At 39.7% G+C, this 21,862-nt stretch overlaps 1 protein-coding gene across 5 annotated transcripts in view; it reads left to right on the top strand.

Moving 5' to 3' along the window:
* LOC131231871 (uncharacterized) overlaps positions 1-21,862 on the top strand; it is a 92,415-nt gene that overhangs the window by 41,666 nt on the left and 28,887 nt on the right. For 3 of the 5 annotated variants that reach the window (XM_058228207.1, XM_058228206.1, XM_058228208.1), the window contains exons 14-16: positions 6,137-6,201; positions 6,340-6,396; positions 6,493-6,586. In XM_058228207.1, coding sequence (XP_058084190.1) covers positions 6,137-6,201; positions 6,340-6,396; positions 6,493-6,586 — 216 coding nt within the window. The remainder of the gene's footprint in view (positions 1-6,136; positions 6,202-6,339; positions 6,397-6,492; positions 6,587-21,862) is intronic. The other 2 variants (XM_058228209.1, XR_009164544.1) reach the window with 2 other exon arrangements.

Here is a 21,862-nt window from a genome sequence, read left to right on the forward strand (position 1 = left end):
ACGGGGAGGAACTTCTTTAAAATTTTCTTCATTTTCTTCCATTTTGCAATTTTTTGTTTTCCCTGATGAATTTGCATGATATGGACTTTATCCAACCAAGCTGAGGCATAACCTCGAGCTTTATGGTGACTAATTTCACCTTTTCCGCTTTAGGGATTTCTTTATAATCATAAACACGTTAAATACACTTAGCCAATCGATTGAGCCTTCAGCATGAAATCTAGAGTTTTTGCTCTAATTCTTGTGTCTTGATCTATCACCTGAAAGTTGTGCTGACCATTGTTGTCAAATCGCATATGCGATCACACAATCGCATATGCAATCACACATGAATCATGATCGCATATGCATATGTGCATATGTGATCTCACAATCGCATATGCGACTGCATATAAATTTTTTTTTTTAAAAGGAAAAATAATGGGAAAAATGTAAAAAAAAAGTAATTAGGAGAAACTTTCCTAATTAATTAGATAATTAATTTGACATATTTCAAGTTTGTATGAGAGAAATAAACTCGACTAAACAATGAATGAAGTACATCGACATTCAACAATATATTTAACAAAACAATCAACAAGCTATATAACGTACAAATATAATTTACAAGTTACAAGTTGATGTTTATACACTACTTACAAAATAATACTAATCGTCTAATACTATATACATTGATCCAGTTGCCATTGTGGCATCTGATTACCACCATTGTCATTATCATCGCCATCATCAGAGTCGTCTCCTTCTTTGATGTATACTTTATCTTCTTCTGTTTCTTCATCATCTATATGCACTAGTACTTGATCAACATCTAATGGTTGATTTTCATATTGATCATCTCCTTCTTCTATCTCCTTAATTTCTTCCACCGGTTAACTGCTACTGCTCGACCCTCTCTCTTTTGCCTTTGAGTGGAAGTACTTTCTTCGGGTGCCGATCTGAATGCGACATCTTCAACTTGGCCCCATGTTAACTCCTCGCCAACAAAGACCAGGTCTTCCGTCCCTATGAGTTAGATCATCTAAGTAGATAGGATCATAGAAACCGGGTTTTTCTCGCCTAGCCTGGAATCGTTCTTGTAGCTTCTAATTGTATTAGACAAAGACCAAGTCGTTGAGCTTCTTTTGTTCAAGACGATTCCTTTTTTTTTTTTGGTGTGAATCTGTATCAAAGAAAATGCATTAGCTTAGACTTAGTTATAACTTTTAACTCCCGAACTCTTAATGTTTTTCAAACTTACCGCTTCGAACGTGCTCTAGCTGTGCTCGCAACTGCTAGCAGAACACATGAGTTCAAGATTCCTCATGGCCAGTCTCTTTAGAGCTGGATCCTTCCTATTCGGGTCCACTCCATAGGCAACCCACTAGTTAGCTGAGAAAAAGAGTTTTAGTAGGTTAGACTTAGTAGATTAGATTGTAAAAAAACTATTTCTAAGAGTTTTTAAGACGTTCATACTTGGCAATTTCGTTGTCCTATGCCCGATGACCATATCTCTTGAGAATATACCCTCACTTTTCGTATAGAAGTCCAGTAACGTTGAAATCTTGTCTTGTTCTTCTTTATATGGAACTATTCTTTTCAACACGTCAAGAAATCCAACCATATACGTCGTTTTTGCTTCTATCGGATCATGAAAGTGAATAAACAAGGTAGAGTAAGGATGTAGGTAGCTGGATACAATGGAGATGACATTTGTCTGCTCCATCTTCTATTTCTAATATCTAAAATGGGCCTATAATCGCGCTCTCTATAGTTAAAATGGTCAATGATTTTATTTCTTGCCCTCTTCTATCGCATCATATATTTAATCCATTGGTGGCTTCTCATCTCTGTCTACCGAACGCAATATAGTGACTAAAGGTTCAATCGCTTTTAATGCCTTTATTACTTGTGTAAAAAAAGATTGCAAAATGATGGTGTATTGGACTAGCTTCCCTTCAACCTTCTTTGACTAAGGCCCATTAGTCCAATTGGCTGACACTGCAAAGCTTCCAAGTTTGGATTTTTATTTATTTATTTATTATTTTTAATGCAATCTTTGTAGTGTTAAGAAGGCTGTAGCTTGTAGCGAAACGGGTGACAACTAGACGCACCAAGTTACACCCAATGCGTTTTCTCATTTGATGGAGAAGAATGACATGTTTATACATAAAGACCGTGATTTTTCTACCTCTTGCAATCATTTTTAAGCATAACCTAACTATGTCTTTTAGCAAAAGATCGACATAATGTGCCGCATAAGAGATCCAAAATAAATGGCACCTTTCTTCCATAAAAAGATGACTGATGACCACGTATGAGGCTGTGTTGTCCATGTAATCGTGGACAACGTATTCCTCTCTTACTTTACCCAATAATTTAAATAAATAATCTACTGTATGGGGATGACCTGAAGCATCCACAGACTTTAAGAACATTGTTCCAGTTGGACAATTCACTAGAAAGTTTATTAGAATCTGACTGGATTTACATCTGCTGGCATGAGTGAACAACCATAGGTTTTCCACGATTCCTTATATTCGACTATGAAACTTCTTGTATAATCAACCTTGGCTTTGAACCATGTCTCCCTCACTTCGTGATATGAAGGAGGCTTAAGCCTATGTCCAAATTGACCTATTGCCTTAACCATAACCTTCAAGCTTTTCAACTTAACAATGTTGAAAGTAACACGAGCTTGGTGTAACCATTTAGCGATATATTAAATCGTGGTTTTCCTATCTGTTTGCTTCTATCGGTTTTCTAATATGGTTTGAGTGGGTCCTTTACTCCGACCCCTTTGGTCGACCACATCCTCAGGGTGTGGTATACATCATCTAGCAATGGGCCCATGCCTATGACCTCTTTTTAAGGCCGGTGGTCTAGACCGGCTTGTCGACATGGGGGGTAGAGCTAGGTTCATACACATCAACCACATCTATATTCTCATATGCTTCTTGTTTTATAAATTCCTTTCGAAGTACGACACTATTGTATTTCTTTCTTATTTGTTTGTCCATGTAGTTCATGATTTTCCTTTGGATTTCTGGAGTAATATTGGGACATGCTGTTGCATTTGATCTCAATGTATGTACAAGGTGTTGCTTGTGCCGCGCAATGCCACCGGAACTCACAAACCCACATAAGTCACACACTATGTGAGTCTTCTCGATAGATCTATGATAGTGCCTATACTTCCAACTTGGGTCATTTGACTTAGGTTTCAAAGAACAAGATTGGGGAGACAGACTTGATTTTATCTTCTTGTTACTTGTACACTTGTAAGTTGTAAAGATTAGAGAATGAAAGAGATAGAGGGTGAGAGATACTTACCCTAGTAGTAGTAGTAGTAGTAGTAGAGAGAGAGAGAGAGAGAGAGAGAGAGAGAGAGAGAGAGAGAGAGAGAGAGAGAGAGAGAGAGAGAGAGAGATGTAGATTGTGTTCAAGAGAAAGACTAAGAGATAATGAATGAATGTAGAGAAAGAATGTAAGAGAGAGTGAGATTAGAGAAATAGAATGTTAAATGTAGAAGAAAGAGAGAGACATGTAGAATGTATATTGAGAAATAGATTGAATGAATGAAGATTAGAGAAACAGAATGTATGAAAGTATAGAAATAGAATGTAAGAGAGAGAGAAATGTAGAATGTATGTAGAGAAGGAATGTAATGTAAGAGAGAGAGAATGAGTTATGAGAGATTAGAGAAATAGAATGTAAGAGAAAGAGAGAAATGTAGAATGTAGGTAGAGAAACAGAATTTATGAATGTAGAGAAATAGAATGTAAGAGAAAGAGAGAAATGTAGAATGTAGGTAGAGAAACAGAATTTATGAATGTAGAGAAATGGAATGTAAGAGAAAGAAAGAGAAATGTAGACTGAGAGAGTAGTATCAATGTACGAGTAATATGATTGTCTTCTTAGGACTTAGGAGCTTCAATCTTGATTCTTGACTGATCTTTGTGAACTTCTCTTCTTGGGAGCTTCTAGAGACTAGAGTTATAGAGGATTGTAGAGATATTAGGATTTAGGCTTGGAATGTAAGAGAGCAAGTATAAGGATTAAGCAGTAAAAGAGCATAAGAGAGAGTTTGGAATGAATAATGTCGCAAATGGGGGGATTTGAGTGCCTTTTTATAGGCAAAAATTAAGGATTTTTGACTGTTGGTGAATATGCAATCGCGTATTCTCACATTTTTGTATATACGATCACATATGCATGCTAATCGGATATGCCACCATGGGATATGCGATCGCACATGACAACAGTGGTGCTGACTATTTAATCCCAATATCCCTCCCATTTCAATGGGATGTCAGCCCTTAGTGGACTTTGTTTCTCCTCCATCATATCATCTTGTGACTTACAAACTGATTTGCAACATTATTTTACTAAGTCCTAGTACTTGTGTCTTTGTTAGGCATGGATTTCAGATACAACAATTTTTCCAAAATGAAGTGTCCTTGTTACACAGGCAGATTCCCTTCTTAAGACTTCTTGATCTTCACGCTGATACAGATCAAACTTTTCCAAAATTGAGTGTCCTTGAGCCATGGTGCTTCCAAGCTCGTGGCTTTTACTTGGTTGGTGAGTAGGAACTGGGTGCTCACTATTGATAAGCTTCAAAAGAGAGCTGTGTGCATCCGAACATGTACTGCACTACTAGTTATGCCTTACTGATGTGGAGGTGGTAAACCACCTGTTTTGGCAATGCTTTTTCTCTAGGACCATTTGGGAGGGTCTCTTGAGGGTGTTCAAGATCTTGTGAGTTATATTGGGGACTATTGAGGACCTCTTTCTTGCTTGGCATGGTGGTGGAATTGGAAGAGATGGAAAGAAGCTTTTGAAGCTTTCCATTCTTGACTGATCTGTGTCCTATTTGGGGAGAGAAATAACCGCTGTTTTAGGAACGAGAGTGTCTTGGCTTCTTCTTTGTTATTGAGGGCTATATCTTATGTTAAAGAGTGGGATTCTAGGCTGAATTCCAGCTGATTGTCTTTCTTAGTGGGGTTGGGTTGTTTGTAATAGTTTAGGCTCTGTTTCTTGCACTTGTAGCGCTTCTTCTTGATAAAATTTCATTGCCTATCAAAAAATAAATAAATGTTCAATATAAGCATGACATGATATGATTCTACTATTAGATACTCTAGGATACTTTCAGGAAATTTTTTAACTAAATTCTATTGTATTAGATTCATTTTTTCCTGTAACTCCGGTAATTTCTTTCATCTTGTCATAATGTCTCTATATAAAATTTGTAAGAGTTGACATTTCTGTTAAATTTTGGCATTCTAAAAAGATAAAAGAACAAGAGCTGCTAGGCGCACATGTGTGTGCACTCCATGCAAAACACATGCATATAGTTTCAAGATCCAATCCATCCATCAGGTTGGTCTGACCTGTGCATTTTTTTTTTTCAAAAATAAATATAGTCCACTTGGCATGTGGGCCCCAATATTGGAAACACGTGGATGGGTTAGAAAACTTCAGCCAAGTTTTTCAGAGCCGTACATTTTTTTTTGCAACTGTGGGCCACCCGACGAGTGGATCAACCTGCTTCTTGGATGAGGGAATCAATATAGTGGTGCCATTCTGATGGATGGATTTGATATCTGACCTATCATGCTATGCTGGCACTTGTGGCATGTAAATGAGCTTTATTGCACAGGTGTGTGTGCTTAGCAAAGCTCAAACGAATCAAGAAAAAATCATAAAATATGAGTAGCATGTTAAATGTGATAGCTGTATCCATATCCATAACCGCATTCTGAACTTCTGAAAAATGGAGTGTTGTCTCCCTATTTCCTGCTTCGGTTTCCATATCTGTACTCATATTAAGGTGCTGGTTTTCATATTTTATCAAGTTAATAGTAATCCTATCATTTTTTATTTTTATTTTTTCACTTCGAGAGCTGCATGGAAGTGCCCTCTGGAAATGAAATTGTATATGTGATGTTGAGTTTGTTAACTATGTCAAATAAGAGTGGCGTTTTTTGTTTCTCTTTTCCCCTGGATATTCAGGTAATTGTGCTTGTAGATTCCATCTTTAGGTCAACATTGGTTGTTTCCTTTGTTGGTTTTATCGAATGCCAAACAACTGTAAAAAATATCTATCATTTCACATGGTTGAATAACTTTCTTTGGCATCTTTCTTTTTCAGGACCGCTTTGACCCAATAGTTGATTCAACAACAGGCCGAGACCTGATTCCTTCCATGGTTTATGGGTGAGAAAAAGTCTTTCCACTCATGTCATGTATAAGGATCTTCACTTGGTTGTCTTTCTTCATGCCTGTACTGTGTTGTGTTTGGTCTTTGGCAATTGATTATTAAATCAACTTAATCTTAAGTTAATTGATCTATAGAAGGAACATGAGGGACCGGGAATTTGGAGGGATGTTTTGCGCAGTATTGACTGTAAAGTAAGAATTATTTTTTAAGGGCTTGACTTTGTTGTTGATTGCTACAGTTTATGTAATCCATGGTTCACAAGCTTTATTATGTCAATGCTTATGCAGCTCATCTGTTGTTTCTGCTGGAATTATTCGAATTTTCGGGGAGGAAGTTGCAGAACTTCCATTAGTGGCCACAAGCAGTGAAAAACAAGGACAGGCGAGTCTTATTTATAACATCATGTGTCTATTTGTGAACTTCTTCCATTTTTGCTGATCTTTTCAACTGGTGAAGCTTTAAATTTTTGTGGGTGTTTCTTATACAATTGTGTTTGCCTTGTAAATGATTTCTTTGCTTGTTGTTGTCTTTTACAGAACTATGATCTTAAATCTAAGAGTTCAGTTGTATGACAGTGTGCGTGATTTTTTTTTTTTTCTTCCAGTTTGCTGACTTAATAGCAAAATAGATGCATATATGGTTAGAGGAAGTCTCACAAACAACTAGTTGGATGATAGTGTCATTGTCCAACTAGTTCATGATTGCCTATATGTCATGTGTGCGTCCTATAGTTCCATGAAGCATGAAGCAAAGCTAAAACAGATTTGTATACAGGAGTGGGGAAGTGTATGAAATTTTCTGAAGTATGAACAGGTACGAAGCAGGAGCAGGCGCATGATTTGAAGTAGGAGCAACACCGAGTTAGAACTTAGAAGGATTCTGCAACTAAGGCATCCAACCCATTTATACGATTTTCCCTATCATGAAGATAACCTAGTGTGAAAATCAATCCATTTATCAGATGGGCCACACCTGTTCTTTGGTCCAAATGGGTGGGTGTCCATTGTTTTCTATGATTTGGCCTGCCTGATGAGTGGATTGGCCTAATTTTTTCACTGGACGGAATGGATGTTGTACGGAACTCATTGACATTTAGGGGCTTGTTGGGTGATGACACTTCTTCCAATAGTTTGTGAGACCTCCTCATGGTTGTAATTAGCTTTACACACACACACACACACACACACAGTTGTATATTTTTTTTTTTTTTGAAAAACCTGTTTAAATGTTTTCTGGTTTAGTCAAGGTTCTTGTGGTTCGTTGTGTTCATTCACTAGCTGCTACATCTTACAGCTTACATGTTTCCTATCTAAAGAGTGAAGATGGAACAAATCTCTTGAAAAGGAAAATCATTTTCTTCTATAAACAGTCCCAGCATTGGCATTGGGGTTGGCTAACAATGGGCCAGGCCTGGGCCAATTAAAATCAAAATTTTGAATAGGGTTGTTCCAACTATACTGGTCTAAACAGTTCAAAACCTGGCTGAACCCAACCCTAGCCACGACCTTGGTGGCTCTCTTTAGAGTGGGGTTTTGCTTTTGAAATGGATGTTTGGATAACTGATTTGGTCATGGGTCACCAAATTAGCAATGTGGTGTCTGATTGACCAACCCAACGGAATTGAGCTGCTCAATGAGAAAGTGATGCGACATGGTTATTGAATCAATGAGAATTTGATGCTTGAATTGCTTAATAGATGAACTAACAACACCTGACTAGAAGGTTTGAATAGTGAGGGATGAATAACTCACTGAAGTAAAATCTCTTCACTTGTAACTAGTACCTAAATTAGAAGTACGGAAAACTTGGAAAAGGTGTAGGCATCTCTACCTCCTATGAGCACCCCTTCTTATACCCAACTGACACATACTAAAATTCCTATGAAATATTTACCTTGGCTTCTAACTCATGCATTGATTCTTAATCAATCTAAAGTTATCCAAAACAGGATACTTCATATCCACAAGGGTTCAACCAAATTGTAATTGCTCTAAAATAACATGTGTGGATGCCAAGGAATCAGCCTCCATGATCATGAAGAATCATCAAAGTCAACGACTATACTCACTTAAAAGTAACAACTATCGCCTACAAACAATCACAATTTCTGTACATGGTAGGTACCCTAGGGGTGTTGGGCCTATATATATATATATTTTTTTTTTGAGAGAGAACATGAGATTTTATTAAAAGACCCGCCGCAAGGCGGAAAAAATACAACCCTAAACTACACAAAAAAGGTGGAGAGATCCACACATTTTGCTGCTTCAACATAAGCAGCCCATTCCACCACTGCACATTTGACTCTACAATTGATCCCTTCCATTGACGAAACCTTGTTTTCAAAACACTGATCATTCCACTCTTTCCAAATAAGCCAAATGATTCCCATCGCCACCAGCCTCCACACCACATTTATATCCTTTCCCAATCTGCTCCCGTGCCAAGCCCATAAAAGGGCAGCAGCTGATTTTGGCATAGCCCAAGAGACCCAAAAGAAGAGCAAAAAGTGCTCCCAAACAGAGGATACGACAGGACAATGGATGAATAGGTGATCTATCGACTCCACGTTTTTCATACACATGAGACAAATGTTTGGAGGAATAAGAGATCTCTTTTGCCAATTGTCAATGGTTTACCTACCCACAAGCCAAACGAAAGCTGCTACCCGTAGAGGAGCGTAATAGGACCAATGATGAAACGGGAAGGATTTCACACTGGAAGGCTTGGAGAGAAGATTGTAAAACGATTTGACTGAGAAAATACCCGAACTATGCTCTTTCCAAACCATCGAATCTTTGTCGTTGAAGCAAAGGATTAACTCAATTTAGATGTTGAAGTAAATCCATGAGTTCCTCAAACTCCTCATCCAATAGGTTCCTTCTACACAGGGGAGACCACACCACATTTCCTCCATTGTAAGTATAGCAGCCATCCACATGGATGGAATGATAGGTAGATATGTTGGCAATCCTAGGATATAGATCTATCAAAGGAACATCCCCACACCACACATCCATCTAAAAACAAATGCGGTTCCCTTTTCCAATCGAAAAAACACAACTTCCTGAAATCTTTGCTCTGTCGACACTATCGCTCTCCAAACATTAGAAGCTCTGTAAAGAGAAGAATTCTTATGCTCCACTCGCCTGGCTGCGTACCATATTTAGAAACCAGGAGTTCCCTCCACAATATGCCCACCTCTGCCTTGAATCTCCAATGCCATTAACCAGGAAGACCTAAGTTCATAAGAGCAAGATCTTTCACCCCTGCCCCTCCTTCCTTTACCAGCTTACAAACCTATTCCCATTTAGGCAAACTAAATTTCCTTAAGTCGTTCGGTCCTTTCTAGAAGAAATCCCTTCTCAATTTATCTATTCTATCCACCATTGATTGAGGACACTTGAAAAGAGACAAAAAGTAAACTGGTATGTTAGAAAGAACATCCTTAATAAGAGATATCCGACCTCCTAAAGGAAGATACCGGCCCTTTCAAGAGGAAAGCTTACTTTCAATTCTTTCGAAAACTTTATCCCACAGGTGTTTCACCGGTTTCCCAATACATAATGGAAGCCCAAGATAGGAAGAAGGAAAATCGGCTGCTTTACACCCAAAAACTCCGACAAGCTCCATCAAATGATCTTGATCAACATGAATACCTAGGAGTTCCGTCTTGGCAACATTAACGTTTAGCCCTGTAACCGCTTCAAAGCACACCACAATTTTTTGCAAATTATCAATCAAGTTCGTATTCGTATCATAGAAAATAATTGCATCATCCACATATTGAAGATGAGAAATTTGCATCCCCATATTAGCCACTTTAAAACTAGAAATTTAACCTTTCTCCTCAACTTTTTGAAGAATTCTATTGAAAGCCTCCCCAACCACTACAAAAAAATAAGAAGGAGATAAAAGGGTCCCCTTTCTTGATCCCGCGAGACATTTTAAAGAAACCATTCGGAGTCCCATTGATTAAGATGAAAAAAAATGTGGCGATCACATATAAGCTTGTATCCATCCCCTCCACTTAAGGCTGCAATCAAGCCTCCCGTGCATATAATCCAAAAAATCCCAATCAACGTGGTCATAAGCCTTTTCAATATCTAGCTTGCAAACCACATTGGAAATTCCTTCCCTATGCTTGGAATCAATGCATTCGTGAGCAATAAGGGCCGAGTCCAAAATCTGCCTATCAGCTATAAAGGCACTTTGATTCTCCGAAATGACTTGAGATAACACTCTTCTGAATCTAGTGGCTAGGACTTTGGCGAGGATTTTATAGGGACTTGTAGTTAGGCTTATTGGCTTGAAGTTCTTATGATACTCCACTCCAATCTTCTGAATCAAAGCGATAAGGGTAGCCCTTAGTTCTTTTGAAAGGCGGCTTCTCTAAAAAAAATTCTGACATGAAATCCATAATATCTTTATTAACCACCAGCCAAAATGTCTAAAAGAACCTCATCGGGAAACCTTCGGGCCGAGAGCCTTGTCTCTACACAAAATCAATAGCTTCTTTAACTACTTCTGAAAACTGCACTTAAAGGGATTCTGAATCGTGAGAGGGCAGTTGAGAAAAGGATAAGTTCTCCAAGTGCGGTTTGGACCAATCATCACAAGATAATAAATTTTTGTAGAATAAGACAACTAAATTGCAAATCTTATCCTTATCCGCAGTTCTGGAACCATCGATCATCAAACTACTAATTCTGTTAACCTTGGTGCGAACACTAGCCATATTGTGGAAGAAATGCATGTTTTCATCCCCCTCTTTTAACCACAAAACTCTATATAGATCTTTAACGCCATTTGATTTCTTCTTCCTTAAAGAAAATTGAGTATTTCAGTGTTAAATTCGATCTTTCACGTCTCTCCTCATCCGATAAGCCTCCGCCCCCTTAATATTGAGCTCATGGATCTTTGTCAAAATTGATTCAAATTCAGCCTGTCTAGCCGCCAAAACTTCTTTCTTTCACATATTAATTTTTTCTTTCAAAATTTTCAACTTACGAGTTATTTTGAAACCCGCATAACCATCCACTTGAAACGAATCCCGCCATTTTGAAACAAGCTGACTAAAACCATTGACTTCCAACCAAGCCATCATTCCCCCAAGTTAGAAAGAACTTGACTTTGCCAAGTTTTATGCTTTGTACATTAATCAAGGTATGCGACAACGGTCGTAACCATTGTGTTACGGGGCTGAAATGGTCGTTATAGAAAAAATGGCCGTTAACAGGGCTAAAAAAAGATTTTTTGAAAAAAAAAGGCTGTAACAGTAACGGCCATTACGGCCCGTATCAAGTTGTCTATCCTGGGACCTGTGGGTTATGGGCCCACAGAAGTTTAGATCAAACAGATGTTGAAGTTTTGACCAGTGCAGAAATGGGCAGTCCCCATTTTTGGGTTTGATTTGCGATCGTGTAGGGCCCGCATTTGGTGAGTGGACATGATCCCCTGGTAGCCCCATGTATGGGCTTAAAAACCCCTAAGGTGGGGCCCATTGAAGATGTGTGTGCAATTTATGATACAAGGCCCAATATGGGTACCTGTAAAAACTACACTCTTTTTCCTGCACAACTATCGCTGACCCCATTTTGGGTGTTGTTTGTTGACTGTGTGGACCCTACATTGGGTGGTGTATTCCCCTAAAGAATGTTTGTGGGGCTTCCAGCTTCCCACAAAGTCCCAAAGTTAGGGGTTTGGCAAAAAAAAGAGAAAAAAGAGAGGATTTTCCTGCAACTACAACTGAGCCATTTTTTGGTAGCCATCACGAGTCCATGTGAGCCCCATTTCTTGATAGAAATGGGCCCCACCTAAGGCCATATTCTAAGGTACATTTAGCCCCGAGAATAGGGCAGCAAGGTAGCCCAAAAATATCTTAAAACAGAGCCCCAAATATGTCCAAAAGATTGGACTGGAAGGAACCTTGTTGGAGACCAATGTTGGGGCAAGATTAAATGCCATGGTGGGCCCTCCTTTGATCAGAAAGGTGGGCCCCGCTCATGGTAATTTGAGCCCCAAGGATAGGCTCCAAACACAACAAAGAAAAAGGAATGAAAAGAAAGGAAAGAGGAAGATGTTTGAGGCTTCTCTGACGGTTTCAATTTCGGCGTCAAGTGGGTTGGAGCTTAACAGATTTCTCTCCGACGATGATTTGATAGAAGAAACCCTAGTTGTCACACCTTTGTGCACCGACTCCAATTCAATAAGAGCTACTCCAATAAGCTCTTTTCTTTTTCTAGCTCCTGTTTTAAATAAGCTCGTTTGGTAAAATCACTTTTTCAATTTAAAAAAAAAGCTCTTATTTGAAATAAGCACGTTTGGTAAAACCTTCAACTAAGTGCTTTTTTTTAGGGGTAGTTGACGTCATTTTTAAAGATTACAACAACTCATTTATAAGAGCAATCCAAGTGGTTGTTTTGGTGGATCTCACCATAGGTGAAACATGCCCCAAATGACAAATGAATGGATGACTACAATCTTCATATTTTAGACATTTGGGCCATTCATTATGTTGTACATTAAATGTGGTCAACCATCATATGGAGCCCACCTTTGATGTAGATCGTCCACTGTGTGAGCCAAACCTTCAAAGTGGGCCATCCATCATACAAGGCCCATCTTCGAAGTGGATTGTCAATCATGTGGGGCCTACTTTTGATATCCACCATTCATCGTGTGGGGGCGCACCTTCTATTTGGATCATCCATCATGTGGCCCACTTTGGATATGGGTCATCCATCATGTGGCCCACTTTAGATATGGGTCATCCATCATGTGAGACCTTGGATGCGGACCATCCATTAAGTGGGGCCCACTTGATGTGGACCGTTCATGATGAGGGGCCACACTTTGATGTGGGCCATCCATCATGTGAAGCTCACTCCGTGCATTATGTGTGTCCCACCTTTGATGTGAACTACCCATTAAATGGGAACCACTTGATGTGCATGTTCCGTCATGTTGGGCCACACTTTGATGTGAGGCATCTATCATGTGGGGCCCACCTTTGATATGAGCCATTCATTACGTGGGCCCACCTTGATGTGGGGCCTCACGTTTAATATGAGTTGTTCATCATGATGTGCCCACCTTTGATGTCCACCATCCATCATGTGGGTCCCACCTTTGTTGTGGACCATCTATCATGTGGGGCCCACTTGCTGTGGATAGTCCATCATGTGGGACCCACCTTTGATGTTCATCATCATCATGTAGGTCCCACCTTTGTTGTGGACCATCTATCATGTGGGGCCCAACCTTCAATATGGGTCATTCACATGTGGACCCACCTTTAATGCCAACCTTCCATCATGTGGTCCCACATTCAATGTCCACCATCCATCATGTGGTCCCACATTTAATGTCCACCATCCATCATGTGGGTCCCATCTTTGATGTGGACCATCCATCAGGTAGGGCCACACTTCGATGTAGGTAATCCATCACGTGGGGTTCACCTTTGATGTGACTGTGCATTATGTGGGCCCACCTTTGATGTAGACCATTCATTATGTGGGGCCCACCTTCAATATGGGTCATTCATCATGTGGGCCTACCTCGAAGAAATTGTAAAGAGAAGAGAAGAGGGTAAGATGGGAATTACTTGGAAAGTTTAAGGACAAACTTGTCCAAAAATTAGTCCAAAATGTCTCCCCGCTTAAGCCAAATAAGCTCTGTTTCAAAAAGTAACCCCTCCCCAACTTGTAAAATCAGAGCTTATTTTCTACTTTCTAAACAAATAAGCACTTCGATTAGACTTTTACCAAATAGTCTAAAAGTTTTATATATATATATATATATATATATATATATATATATATATATATATATATAAGCCAATAAGCTCTTCTTGTAGAGATGCCAAATGCCCCTGGATTCTCTAGATATGTTAGAAGAGAATGGTAGTCTGTCGTCTAAAGATAGAGGTAAAAGGGATGCTCTTTCTTTATCCATAGCTGCTTGCTCCAAAGAAGAGGAGATTAAATGGTGTCAGAGGTCAAGAGCAGTGTGGCTCAAAGAAGGCGATCAAAACACTCGATATTTTCACAGTATTGTAGGTGCTCGGGCCCAGTCTAATAGAATTTCTTCTCTTCTCGTGGATGGTGCTAGGATATCGGACAAGGATAGAATTTGCGATACCATTGTGCAATTTTATGAGGATCTCCTGTTAGGGGAACAGTGGGGGAGACCTAATTTGGATAATTTAGAGTTCAATTTGCTTCCTTCTTTGGATGTCTCCTCTTTAGAAGCGTCGATTTTGGAAGAAGAGATCAAAGTGACGGTCAACTCTTATGTGTGGGGATAAGGCGCAGGAGCCAGATGGATTTCCTATCTTGTCTCCCCCCCCGAAGTTCTGGCATGTAGTGAAAAGGGTCGTGGTGGACTTCATCTCTGAATTTTTTGAGCCTGGTCGCCTTTCTCCCAAGCTTGGGGCTTCTTTCTTTGCCTTGATCCCCAAAATTGAAGGTGCGAATAAACTCAAAGATTTTAGAACTATAAGCTTGTTGGGAGGCCTCTCTGAATTTTTTGAGCATGGTCGCCTTTCTTCTGAGCTTGGGGCTTCTTTCATTGCCTTGATCCCCAAAATTGAAGGTGCGGATAAACTCAAAGATTTCAGACCTATAAGCCTGCTGGGAGGCTCGTGCAAGATCCTTGCAAAGGTTCTTGCTACAAGATTCAAGAAAGTCTTACTTAAGATCATTTCGGAAAATTAGGGAGCATTTATTGCTGACAGACAAATCTTGGACATTGCTTTAATTGCTAATGAATGCGTGGATGCCAAATTTATGGAGAAGAGAAGTGGGATAGTGTATAAGTTGAACATTGAGAAGGCCTATGATCATGTTGATTGGAGGTTTCTTGATTACATGTTGCTTAGATTGGGTTGCAGTGAGAAATGAAGTGGATGTGAGCTTGTGTGCACTCAGCTTCTTTTTCCATTCTTGTAAATGGATCCCCAAAAGTTTTTTTTTTTTTGGGCTTCCAGGGGTTTTCGACAAGGAGATCCTTTATCCACATATCTGTTTTGTGTTGTTGGAGAAGCCCTGATCATGATGCTTCGAAAAGGTGTGGAAAATGGCCTCTTCACAGGATTCAAACCTTCAGCTAGTGCCCCCTTATTAGTCACTCTCAATATGCAGATGATATGTTACTCTTCTGTGAGGTAGATTCAACGTCGGTTGACAATCTCTAGAAAATGACCGTATGTTTTGAGGCTGTGTCGGGCCTGAAAATCAACGCCTCCAAATTGGAAATGTTGGGTATCCATGTGAATGGGGACGATTTAAGTGGGTTGGCATCCATCTTCGGGTGCAAAGTTGGGTCTCTTCCTAAATTGTATCTAGGGATCCTATTGTGCATTGGGAAGCCGTCCAAACACGTGTGGTATAGAGTGATTGAATGATTTGAAAGAAAATTAACAGCTTGGAATTGCCGATATCTTTCATTTGGCGGACGTATCTCCCTTATTGAGATGGCCTTTGCTAATATTCTGATCTATTTGATGTCCTTATTTAAGTGTCCCAAGGTTGTGTTGGACAGGCTTGAGAAGCTAAGAAGGTTTTTTATTTTTTGGAAGGGGGCAACGGAAAATAGGAAGTTCAATCTTCTCAAATGGAATAAGGTTTGCAGGCCGTTGGAAGCGGAGGGATGCAAGTCTCGGAAACTTGGTCGAGACCAGTGTTTTTATTTTTATTTTTTATTAGCTTGTTAGTACATCCCACTGTCAGTTCACACTTTACTGTTAGCTTGTTAGTACACCCCACGGTTGAGACCAGTGTTCTAAATATCGACGATATCAGCCATTATATCCCACGATATATCTTGTATCCCACCTGTGCGATATGAAATGCACAAGTAGTGCCGATATATCCCACTTATTTGATCTTGTAAGCATTTTCGATTTTCGATCCATGTTTTTGTTGTAAATCATGTTAAACCAGTGTCAAATGGTTACAAATCTATGATCTTTATGTTTTCCATGAAAAATCATGGATTTGGAACTTCGATTTCGAGATTTGGGGGAGATGGGTCAAGTTGCAGAAAATTGAGAAAAAGCGAAATTTCTCAATTTCTCACAAATCAGTTGCAATCTTTGTATCCAAACACAAAATTAAACATGTATGTAACTTGATCTAGTGATTTTTTTTTTTCTTATGGATGTATTGCTTGTGTTTCTATACATGTCTTCTTACGTTTATAAATTATATGAATAGACTTTGAATATATTTGCATCAGTTAAGTTGGAAAGCGCATATATTAGGACCCCATACAAAGGAAACCCCTATTATGTGCATTTTTTTTTGGTAATGTTTTGATTTCTAAGTGTGTATTGATGTCTTTTTCAACAATCCCTTAAGTTTCATTGAAAAATTCGACCAATTTCCCAATGTTCCCTTGTGTCCCAAGAACAATGATACATTATGCGATACAACCAGGGTGTCCCAAAACGGTTACGTATCGGCCGTAATGGCCGATACGTAACGGTAACGGTGGTACCCGTTACGCGATACGGGGCCGTATCGGCCGAGTCCCTTTTTTGTACACGTAACGGCCGTTACGTGCCCGTTACGGGCATAACGGCCGTTACTGACCCGTAACGGCTGTTACGGGCCTTGGAAAAAAAAAAAAAAGAAAAGAAAAAAAAAACCCCTACCTTTTTCCTTTCTTTTCCTCTTCTTCTTTTCTCTCTCTCTCTTCTTCTTCTTCTTCTTCCTCTTCTCGGCCTGCTGCGACTGCGGCTGCGGCTACGGCCTCCTCCTCCTCCTCCTCCTTCTTCTCTCTCTCTCTCTCTGTTCTTTCCCTCTTTCCCTCTTTTTTCTTCTCTTCTTTCCCTCTTTTTTCTTTTTGGTTTCCCTCTCTCCTTTTTTTTTTTGGCAGGCGTAAGCTGCTATAGGTACGTGTAATGCTGAGAAGAGCGCTGACACTCCTCGACTCTGAGTTGTACGAACGGTTCAAAGGAGATCAAAGTTTTATAGGCTCCACAGTGATGTATTTATTATATCCACACCGTTCATCTATTTTTAAATATTATTTTAGAGCATTACCTAAAAAATGAATCGTATCCAAAGATGGACCACACCAAAAATAGCAGCGGAGATGATGATTTTCACCGTTAAATAATTCGTAGGCCCACCGTAACATTTATTTTCCATCCAATCTGTTCATAAGGTCAAAAAGACCTGAATGAAGAGGAAAAACAAATTTCTTATTGATCTAAAAGTTATGTAATCCCAAAAAAGTTTTCAATGGTAGACGTTCAATCCCCCACTGCTTTTTGCAGTGTGGTCCACTTGATAATTAAATCTGTATTATTTTTTGTGTCAAGCCTTAAGATGATCTCGTCAAATGAATGGACGGTTTAGATATAACACATTCATCATGCGTGGGGCCCAAAAAACTTTGACATGTGTGCTACACTTCACAATCCGAGTCCCACCTAATTTGGGGCCTTAAAAAATTGTACCAAAGACATATTAACTTAAAATTTACCAATTAAATTATAAACTGCAATTGCTAACTCACAATGCCAAAATCAAATTATTTAAATAGTTTTAATTGTTATTTGGTGTACTCTTATTTTTTAAAATAGGGTCTTTTGATTTTTTTCATGATTCACTATCCAATAAATGTCCATTAATACATAAGTGGGATAATGACAATAAATTGCATGAATTTGAGGCTAATTTGGGGCATAGATTGGTCCTCCAAGTCAGCTCGAAATTGGCAACGCCATCTACTTGAATTTAATTTCATTTTTTTAAAGAACTACTGGGAGAAAGATATTAAATTGTTAAGTATATAAATTAGATATTTAGAAAATTAAATATATACATTTTGTAGTCAAATTCAGGTTACCTGGTTCAAAAATTAATCAGACAGTCCGATACAGCTTCTCACCAAAGAGTGGACCGTTACACCACCATAAACATGTTCCAATTTATAAATGAATGCATATTTGGAATGCTTAGAATATTCCGGATTTAATAAATATTTTTTTATACTTTTTTGGCAAAATTTTTTTTTTACGCCGTTACGGGCCGTTACGCCCCCGTATCGCCGTTACGATCCCGTATCCGTATCGGTTTTGGAGGTCACCGTTACGCCAACCGATACTGATACGGGACACCTTGGATACAACTGATATATCCCATGCGATAACCAATATGTATCTGTATCCCAAGGGTGCGATACATTACGCGATAACAATATTTAAAACATTGGCTGAGACGAATATTGCCCTTCTTAGAAAGTGGATTTGGTACGGAATCAAGAAGGCTGTGGAGGGAGGTCATAGCTAGTAAGTATGGGGCGTAGGAGGGTGATTGGTTTGTCAAGTCCTCCCTTTATAAAGCTTCGGCACTTGGAAGGCGATCACAAATATGGAAAATCTGGTTTGTATAGGCATTGCATTCTCGCTTGGTAATGGAAGGCAAATCCGGTTCTGGACGGACATATGGTTTGGTAATAGCATGCTTCAGGATCTTTTCCCCCGCCTTGCTTATCTTGCTCCATATTGGTCATTTCAGTTGAGGAATGTGTTTCGGTTAGCGGTAGCTAGATAGTTTGTGGCTGCCCAGTCGCAGGAATATGATGGATGACGAGATTAGTGAATTTGTGGGTTTGTTGGATCTTCTTAAGGACGTCAACCCCTCGATTTTTGTAGCAAATTCGATGACCTGGACAGGGTATAGTTTTGGTAAATTCTCGGTTCGTTAACTTTTTGGGCTGATCACCTCCTCGCCTTGTCCTTTCCAGCCTCCTTACCCGTTCCAGCATTGGTTCTGTGAAGCTTCACCTCGTGTGGTGACTTTTGTTTGGTTGGTGGGTTGGAAGAAGATCCTTACTATAGATAACCTTTCGAGCATGGTGTGCCGTAAAGGCCGTTACGTGGCCGGAAAGGCCGTTACGTAAAGGTAATGGTGGCAACCGTTACACGTTATGAGGTCCTAATGGTAATAACAACCATTATGAAAAAAATGAACTGTAAATGCCATTAACGGCTCATTACGCCCCTTGTAAAGGCCGTAACAGCCTTGTAACGGTCTATTACGGGGCAAATATGGGTTTTTCAGATTTTTATTTTCAATGTTATGGGGAAGATAAAGGTTTTTCAAGATTTTTCCTCCGATTAAAAAAGAGACGTTAATGGCCGTTACAGCCCCCATAACGGCCGTTATGACCTGTATCATAAAGGTAATGGTGGCGGCCATTATGGCCACCGTTACCGTTACGAAATACCTTGCTTCCAAGGAGATCGTTGGGTCTTCCCAATGCATGCCTAATGTGCATGGGGGATGTAGAATCGGTCGATCACCTATTTCTTCACTGTTCTCTCGCCATGAAAATTTGGCATCACTTTCTTGTTGAGCTTCAAATTGAATGGGTCATGTTGAGATCCGTGGATGAGGCTTTGTTGGCTTGGCACGGGTGTGGAGGGGCTGAGTCGGTAAAGCTAGGTGGAGGATGAATTTCATGGCGGTGCTCTGGGCTATTTGGGGTTTGAGGAATGCTTGTTGTTTTCAAAACAAGAGGGAGGAGGTGCTTACCACCATTTTAAAGATTAAATGGTGGATCTCTAGTTGGATCACCTCCTCTATTTCTTAGGCGGTTTTTGTCTTAGTTTTCTGTGGGTTTTTTGTATTCTTTTCTTGCTTTTCGCGAGCTTTTAATAAAATTTATGTTATCTTTTAAAAAAATTATCTCGTATGTCAGACATCTTGGCATGGTAGTTGAACATATCAACCACATTGAAAATCAGGGAGATATTGAAGTCATTTAGTACCTCAATCCAGGTAGGTGTTGTTACTTGACTTCCTCTTCATCGATATGGACCAATCTAATTAAACTTGAGTTTCTTACAAGTTCCCCTTGGGAACCTTCTTTGAGAGAGAAACTGTAACCAAGTTTCCTTTGTCATATTTCTTCTCTTGGTGGTGTTCGTTCGTGGTTTCTTGGTCCTTATGCTCTCGTCGATCTTCTTATTTATTTAAGCTTGCAAGTCCCCCGTGTTCTTCGAATCCATCAACATTGTTGCTACTAAATCATGTATAGATAATGGTACTAAGTACATGATCTGAACTTCTCTCATTCACTCGGAGAGTTGGTTCGTGTAGTGGTTGGCAGGCTAGGGGACATGGACGCTTCTCTTCCAAGTATTTTAAATTAAGATGCTGGAGCAGGTGAGGCTCGGTTCGGAACATAGATGGAGGTCTTAAGGAGTTTTGGATTACAGAAGTTAGATTCGGATCGAGGCTTCGAGGAAATAATGAGGTTTGGGCCTTTTCTAGTGGCTTGGAAGTAGCAGGAGTGGTGACACATGTCTCGGTGGATGTAGGATCGAGTGCGACCATCGACATGCTTTGTAATCCAATAGACTCTGGTGACTTATCGACGGCCTTGATTTGTTGTTCGGGGAGGGTGGATGACGAATTAAGTTCACTCGTGCGCCATCTGTCACGTGAGACGAACCAAGACTTCAATTCGCACATACGTCCTAACTTATCCTTGCGCACGTGTCATCTCGGGCCTAATTTCTTAAACCTTCCAATCGAGCTTTCTATCCCATTCTTGCTGGGAGCATCAACAACCAATGCCCTTTTTGAATCGAAAGCCCTTTGCTCTCCAAGTTCTTGCTGTAGGATAGGTATGGTATTTGATACTAGCAGAGATTTTAGAAGAGGACCTAGCTTCAAAAATGGAGGATGTGAACCAGTCCTTCTCACCAGAAGATTTAATTAGCATTGAATGCTTTGATGATGCTCTAGACGCCCTCAAAGTGATGCCACTTTAGGTAGCCGGGGAGCTCCCATCTACAGTGAATGCCTATTCCCCACTCCTCCTTTGTGAAGAACATTCCTGGTCCCCCTCCGCTGTCTAATCAGTGTATGAAGAGGAATTAGCTTGGTATCGGGACATGTTGATCCGTGTGGGGAAGTAGGGTTGTCCTTGGGATCTATTGGTGAGGATGTTTATGCTTTCATTCAGTTTGTGGAGGATGGAGGATGTTCGAAAATCCAGATAAAGAAGCCTAAGGGGAAGAATCCTAAGGGGTTAAGAGAGTTGTTGAACTTGGAACACACAGTTAACTACGATTCGCATAGTGTCTCCACTGGAGGCAAAAAGGGAAGGAGTCTTCGTTTGAGTTTCCAATAAAGGTTCTTAGTTGGAACATTCAGGGGTTGGGTAGTTAGGAAAAAAGAAACCATATTAGAAAGGTAAGCACAAAATATAAGGCTCAGATCCTCGCTATTCAAGAAACTAAATTAGAAGTTTTTGATCCAAAGTTGTTGGATTCCATATGGGGCATGAAAAAAAAAAGGTGCGGCAATATTAAATGTTGTGGGAGCAACAGGTGGGATTTTAGTAGCTTGGAACAGGGATATTTGGGTTTCCAAAGGTACCTTCAGTGGATCTTTCTCAGTCTCAGTTGCTTTCAAGGATATATCTTCGAGCTTTATTTGGCTTTTCTCATTAGTCTACGGACCATGTCAGCCAGATCGAAGAGAGTTGTTATGAAAGGAATTAAATGAAGTTAGAATGAGATTGAAGTATCCATGGTGCATCGGGGGAGACTTCAATGTCATAAGACTCGCCCACGAGAAGTCTACTGGTAATAAGATTACTAAAAGTATGCAGGGTTTTGATAAGTGG

The sequence above is a fragment of the Magnolia sinica genome, chromosome 17, assembly GCF_029962835.1.
Source record: "Magnolia sinica isolate HGM2019 chromosome 17, MsV1, whole genome shotgun sequence".
Classification (NCBI taxonomy): Eukaryota; Viridiplantae; Streptophyta; class Magnoliopsida; order Magnoliales; family Magnoliaceae; genus Magnolia; species Magnolia sinica.